This window comes from Micropterus salmoides, unplaced genomic scaffold (genome assembly GCF_014851395.1).
Source record: "Micropterus salmoides isolate LMB-PRFRI ecotype aquatic unplaced genomic scaffold, ASM1485139v1 Ms_hic_scaffold_1077, whole genome shotgun sequence".
Taxonomy (NCBI): Eukaryota; Metazoa; Chordata; class Actinopteri; order Centrarchiformes; family Centrarchidae; genus Micropterus; species Micropterus salmoides.
In genome coordinates this window covers 12,131-19,706 of record NW_024040127.1, presented here as the reverse complement: position 1 = coordinate 19,706, position 7,576 = coordinate 12,131, and the positions used below count along the sequence as shown (strand labels likewise).

General features: G+C 39.0%; 1 protein-coding gene across 1 annotated transcript; it reads left to right on the top strand.

Moving 5' to 3' along the window:
• Positions 1-1,026: 1,026 nt before the first annotated feature.
• On the top strand, positions 1,027-6,744 carry LOC119896813 (mannosyl-oligosaccharide 1,2-alpha-mannosidase IA-like; the record flags this gene model as incomplete). The annotated part of the gene is given in 3 exon segments (XM_038710254.1): positions 1,027-1,199; positions 2,854-2,969; positions 5,198-6,744. Coding segments are annotated over 3 exon segments (431 nt in total), but the record flags the coding sequence as incomplete, so codon positions are not given.
• Between the last annotated feature and the right edge of the window lie 832 nt (positions 6,745-7,576).

The window sequence follows — 7,576 nt, the reverse complement described above, 5'->3', positions numbered from 1 at the left end:
AAAAACCATAGGCTCCATACTTTAATTTTGCTACTGCTGTTGTTCCTCTGCATAACGCCTACATATTGTATGTGGAAGGGGATTCTACTCTTGTTTTTGTTTTAATTCTTAACCTTTTCCCACCCTCTGTTGGACAGATTGTAAAGCCCCCTTTGATTTTTTAGCTATGAATAAAATGTATTTAAAGCCACTGGCCGACTTAATCCATCTTCCGTCTTAATGGTTTTTCAGCCACAATACACTAACTGGTGGTGACGTATTTCTCCTAATTTTCTCCCTGTCTTTGCACAGTGATGTGTGTATAGTAAAGTCTGTGGGTGTGTGTTGAACTGTAAACACTTTGTTTCCATGTTTCTCCTTGTATTGCTTGCACACCATCACTCACTCACTCACTCACACTCACACACTCACACTCTATAATGGACTAGCTGACCGGGTGGCCCTGCTGTCTATCACACTAGCTTTTTGTTTCAAGATGATTGTCAGGTCCAATCAGATGCAGCTAACTCGTAAACCCTCAGTGATCTTAAAGAACCTGCTTCCTCTAAACATGGTCCAATTTTCCAAGCAGCTATACAGTGGGTGGCTAAAATCAGAGGATGAGCCAGAGAAAAATAAATGTAAAAACTAGGTTTTATAATCATAATAACTTCCACTCCAAGCATGTTCCTAAATTCAAGATGTTGCTATGCCGATGCTCCTGTCCTGACCTTGGCAAAAATAGATTGCTTTGTGCATTACCATGAAAAGAATCTATTTGCTGTGCAGTGTTGAATCGTGGTAGAAAAATAATGGAGGGAAGGAGAAGAATAAGGACAATGACAGAAAAAGAGAAGCCCACAGACCATCTGGGCAGCCGGGAGGTCTTAATTGTTTCACTTTTGCTTCTAGCCTTTTTTTAAAAACCACTAGCAATTGGATGGCTTCTGTACACTGATAGATCAGATCTGTTGGAAAAAGTGCTTGTGTCTATGGCCCAAAATAAAATATGTTATATGTTGTGTCTTTTATATTTCTCTCTCTCAGCCACCAAGCTGGGACCTGAGGCGTTCAGATTTGACGGCGGAAGTGAAGCCACAGCTACCAGGCTGAGCGACAGATATTACATCCTACGACCAGAAGTAATCGAGAGCTACATGTACATGTGGAGACTGACCCATGACCCCAAGTACAGAGAGTGGGGCTGGGAGGCTGTTGAGGTGAGATATGCCAATACAGTGTTAACATTTACTGTACTAGCCCAAATATAAGAGGACCCAGCTTTTTCCAAGACCTGTCTTTGGGAAAAGAAATTCTGTAAATGCATTTGTCTTTTCTATACTAACATTTTATCACTAGTCCTGTGGGGAAAGCTAGGAAAAAGTGAAAAATGACATGAAAGCATAAACCCCACCATTTGTCTTGGTTGTCCAAGTGAGTTTTCAAGTTAAGTTAATTCCTCATCTTGTGTATCCTGTCATACATTATTGACCCGAATATAAGATATTGACATCATCAGATATTCTTTTTTAATGGAGATAATACTGGTGTAACCCAGACCGCTACAGAGTGTGTTTCAATATGGGTTTGTTTTTAGCCTTAACGTGGCTAGGCTAGCAAGTTACTTTAATTGCATTTATAGTGCGTCTTTTAAGCTGTTAGTTTGAAAGCTTCACACCCACCTTCATGCTGTGTTTGGTCGGCTGTGTGGATGTGAAAAAGGAGCCATGGTTTTAACTTTTTGCTCAGGCCATCTTTTTCATTGTTACTTTTCAGACAAAATCAACTGAAATACAAAAGACAAACTATAAAACAGACAGAAGAAAGTGGCTAGCCTACCAACATGAAGTCTACAATCTAATGTAATGTCCTGAACAGTACTCACTCCTTTCAAACAGGAAGGTAGAGCCGAATCATGTTGTCGTAGTCTTATATTTAGGTCGGTGTGTTACAAAGAAAAATTTAAAGTTATATTTCAGTGGGTGATACAGAACCATATTTGTACCCTATTTCTCTCTTAGGAGTGGCTTGGACTCTGATTTCATAAATTGTACTCACCTATTATGTCAAGCACCTATAACACCCTCAATTACCCTCAACCAGCTTCCTCGATATTGTGTGGCACCATACATTAGCTTGTAGATCAAGCAATCCCACAAGCAGGAGGTGAAGGTTCTGTAGGGAGCCGCACTATTATTAATGTGGCAACAGACAGGACATTAGCTATGGTAAACTGTAGAGGACTGGCATAATAAATTTAGCATTAATTTAGTGGGCACAGAAGTGGAGAGATGGCTGACGAGTTTGACGGGCCTTTAATTATCCGGCACAAAGGTTGAATGCAGTGCACAACACTTCTCCTCATGAGCATCAAGCTTTAACATGTCGGGGTCTTTGTTAATTAGCACATATAAGCCAGCCCTTTGTAGCAGGGGTAATAATGTGCTAATCCGCTTGGCTAGCTCAGCCACTCTCCATTAGCCCTCAGATTTAGCATTGCTTGGGCTTCAATTCTGTAACCGGCTGAAGGGCTCGACTTGTTCCATGATTTATTTACCCTTTTAGGTGTAAATGGACACATTGTTGTTGCGGAAAGCATTTTCTCTTTATCCACTGTAATGCATCAGAAGAATAGGCAACAGCCTTTACTCATACGCAGTGTGATTTTCTCTGTGCAGTATGTAAAATACTTGGTCCTCTCACAATGGCCACTCTGAGAGCTTATAAAATGGGTAAATAAAAATATACATGAATAAATGAATTACATATGATTGATTCAGTTTGTACAATGAAGCTGGCAAGAAACGGTCTGTATTTACTTTCACCAGAAAAGGTACATGTTCATGTTTAAATGGATCCTCCGTTTCCTGTCAGGCCCTGGAGCAGCACTGCAGAGTGGAGTCTGGGTTCTCTGGGATCCGTGACGTTTACACCATGACAGTCAGCCACGATAACATGCAGCAGAGCTTCTTCCTCTCAGAGACACTCAAGTAAGACCTATTTCCTCACCACATCTCCCCATAGCAAATGCCATTTTACAATTTGCATGCGTAAGCCATATTAGATATAGAAAGTAATATAGGGTCCAATACTAAATGCTGGGGATTCATCTCTATCCATTATCTGTCCTGTCCGTGAAGCAAGCTCGTGATGTGAATGAGACACTCTCTACTCCAGTGTTCAGGAGTCATCTAAGGCGATTCCATTCCAATCACACTTTGAATGTGATTTTCTTAATTTCACTCGTTAAAAAACAACGTGAATGGCAATAGATTTTACCTCCCCTAATTCTTGGGTCACTAAGCAACACACACCATTCAGAGTGCTAAAATAGTAGATGGTAAAGACAGGAATCAGGAATCATATATTCAGGTCAGCTGTCACCAGGCAACGCTTAAAAACGACTGTGCTGCCACCTCACTCAGCGCTACACTATCCCTAATGTGCATTCACTTTAAAGTTGCAGTGACAAATCATGACAAGAAGTCCTTGCATGTGAATAATTTAGTAATACTGTATTGAGCTTGCAAAGTGTTCTTGCATGCCAGATTATTAAAGGAGACCTATTCTGCTGCATTTCCAGCCCAATATTGTAGTTCTCTTTGAATCATGCAAAACTGCCTTCCAAGTAAAAAAAAATAATAATAATTCTATCTTATACTGGCACATCATGCAGGCCTTATTTCAGTATCTGTCTGAAACAAGCTGTAGATGCTCCTGTCTCTCAGCCCAGGTTGACGCAGGGATGGAGCTGCATGTTCCTTTGTGGGTGTGGCCAGTATTCTCTGCGTGGAGCAAATGACCATATATGGAAATCCATCTTGGAATGACATCATACCCAGCAGTTAGTAGAGAAAACGGATTAAAACGGAGCATTAAGAACAGGGGGGGATATCTGAGGTTTTGGCTCACAGGGATTTCTTTTAAATACTTTTACCATTATTTGAAGCTTGGGTCATGTTGTAACATTATAGATGTGCCAGAAAATACGAAAAAGCATTAAAAGGTCCCCTTTAAATGTGGTCAAATGGTTTAGTGGTTAAAGAATATTTTGTCAAAACATCCCATGGAGAAAAAAACAAAACCTGCAAGTCCCTCCCTTTCAGACTTCCCTACTGTGTCTGTGGCACTGGGCAACGTCAATCTTTTAAAAAGGCATAATAATATAACAGCTGTGCACTGTAGTTTTTGCAATGTTACTCCAACATGAGTAAATACTGTATTTGGACTATTTTCAGCAGCGAATTAATACACATCTACTAATAAACTAATGCCCATCTTCCAGTGCAACAGTGTGGCTCATTGATGTTATTTTAATAGTTGTTGGACAACAGTGGAGCTCTATCAGGCTTTAGCTACACAGACAATACTTGTTAGTAGAATCAATTAATTGTTGGTTTTGTTTTTTTATTGGCTAAAAGAAATAATGCAAAATGTGTCCGCCTTATCCTTCTTATGTCAAGACACAGAAAGACAGCTGTAATGGAGAAATAAGGAGGCCTTACTTCTTGAGGAAAATGCTTGGTCTCTTTGAAGAATAACATCTTTTCACCAGAAATGTACTGTTGACAAGGAAAAAGTCTAACATTTTTTTTTTATATAGAACAATATGGTAAACCGTTAATATGCCAGTACTATCAGTATGTTACTTACACATCAAAAAGACAGATTAGTCAGGAAAACCAGGTTACACAGCATAATGATTTGTGTGCATTTAATATTAAGCTACAGCCAGCCACGGGCATCTTTACACCAGGAGTGGTTAAAAAAAAAAAAAGGGTAATGGCTAGCCTGTTTCTGTCAGAAATAAACAAAATCCACCTACCAGCACCACTAAAGTGCACTAATTTACATGTTATCTCTTATTTGATTAATTCATACAAAAACCAAAGTGGTAAAAATGACACTGCGCCCGGACACAGTGACAACATTCATTCAGATTCTGGTTTTCAAGTACAAGTCACTGATTTCTATTTTGACGAGTTTGTGGATTTCAAATTTTTTTGTAGACTGTTCAGAAATTGAAATATTTATTTGTGACTCATAGTGCATTTACAATGATCTTAACATGGATTAACCCCCATATTGAACTCTGCAAGAGTTCAATATGGGGGTGGATAAGTGTATGTAATTACACTGAATGTGTAGAAACAGACAGCAGTAAAGTGACCAATTAGTCTAGCTTTTAATTAAATGGATATTGTTCCTGTTTGCTCAGGTATCTGTACCTGCTCTTCTCTGATGACGACCTTCTCCCCCTGGAGGACTGGGTCTTCAATACAGAAGCCCATCCACTGCCCATCATCCGCAAGAGCTGCATGCAGGACAAAGCAACACAGGATAAGACAGTCTCCGAATAAACCACCACCAGAGACAGTTACAGACACCGATTTGCACAGATCTTGTGCACACATAGTCACAAATATTGCAAACACCAATTTAATGCAGGTTCAAAGTCTTTTCAGGAGCGTGTTATGGACTCTGAATTCCTTTCCAGTAAAGGATGTTGTCGTTTTACGCTGTGATTGTACATCCTTTAGCCGGGGTTATTTCCTGCTGGCACTTATTTTTTGTGGACAATCAAGACAAACATGACTTTCATGAAAAGAGCACCTTTTTCTTTCCTTCTTTCCTCTGTGAGGAAACCAGTATAACTTGCAGACCCAAATGTATTGGAGGAGGGTTGAACTATGGGCCACATCGAGAATGAATAGAGAGAAACATATAGAAAACCACTCGAGTTTTGCTTTTTAATTTTGTTGTTTAGTTAATCTTCAGTGATGAATGATTTCTTTATATCTCGTCATTGCATTTTTTCCCCTTGTGAATACACTCTTTGACCAAAGGTTTCTTTGCATTTCAATTTCTCTCATTTTCCAGCAATGTGTTTTTGGTGAGATTTGGCAGAAAGTAAAATTTACTCAAGGGTTGAACTGTAATGAATATTGATTAATGTACAGACAAATGTGATTCTCGAAAACACCTCCAAACTAATGTTGATGTCATGTTTCTTACTGAAACAAGCTTGAATGATGATGATTTTTTTCAAGTGAGGAGGTGTCAAGAATGTGGCAGTGTCTTATGCATCCAGGGACCATTTATTAAAAAAAAAACAAAAAAAAAACCTTATGTTGGGTTGTGTTTTCACTGTATGTTTGGGTTGTTTTCTGAACAGGACTATGCTTTCTCAGTCCTCTCAGCCTTTCAAATGAAAGTAACAAATGGAGTACTCTCAGTTCTGTGGCTGTAATACACGCATAAAAGGAAAATGAACGCATTTGCTCGCAAGCTCCAAATGGGTTTTCTCATTTCTGTTGTCGTTTTTCTGCTTTCACCCTGCCTTTACATGGGAATCCATACAGCTGCCAATACTGACGTAAAAGGCAGTAAACCTGAGAGCCAACTGCGGAAAGAAGTTGTCATTTTCATCACTGTTTTGTTGTCCCCCCCCCCCCATTTTCACTGCTGTCTTGCACAGTTGTGGAGCGAATGTGCTGTACATACAGATGAAGTGACTGACCCCTGTATGAGCTTGTCTTGACTTTATTTTGTGATCTTTTATTTTTATTTTCTAAACTTCGGTGGGTTTTTTCTCTTTTTATTTGCTTCCCTCAGGTGTTTCAGTAAAAAAAACTAAAAAGTTCTGATTTGAAGTCTAGTTATTGCTGATATTGTTATTACTTATTCTTACTGTTTGATTTAACTTTCATTGTTGAATATTTTCAAATACTGATAAAAGACCTGTGCAACTTTGTACATTTAAAACAGTTGTTGTGTGGTTTTTATTAGCCTTGTTTATTTACAAAGTCAAAAAGAAATACGAATGTCCTACTTTCTGTGGTATTTGGTTTTCACTACTACTGTGACTATTTGATTTGTATAGCAGCTACATAAGGTTTGAAGGAAACAATCTGCAGTGACTAACAAAAAGGAAAGAAACTCAACTCATTTGCTGCTTACATTTGCGTCGGTATTTGCTTCCAGGAAGTTCATTACAGATTTAATTGAAGAGGGATGTCTCAGGGTTGTGGAAAGTTTTAGCAATCACAATCAGAAAATGACTAATGGGGTTTAGCCATTGCACCTCTCTCACGGTGTCAGGCCAACAAAGCAAGATTTAATACCTTCCTCCTCAGATGATTCGGCTCTAGGTGCTGTCGTCTGAATCCTAATTTCTGTGTGATAGCTTGAAGTGATCTTTCATGGGCCTTAAACAGAATCCGCAAACATTATTGACACGATTGACATTTAATAGTAATTTTTATTTATTTTTTTAAGTATGCTTAAATGTCATGGAACTAGTGACATTAATCCTAGCATCACCTTAAAAAGAGAACAAATGCAAAGGTGTGCGAGTTAAAATACTAAGTGTAAATGTTATCTCTGTTGGGGCTTGCAGCCCTCTGCTACAGTGCAGCACTATTCTTCCCTTCAGCTAAGGCATGATTATGAAAAGAAGGGCAAAAGTGAAGAGCACAGTTTTTACATGTGATCTCGCCCGTGGACATAAATGGGAGGATCGCTATCCATTAGAATGCACCTGAGAGTGATAGTGAAGGACGAACACTAGAGATAATACCCTCTCCTCCCATTTTTT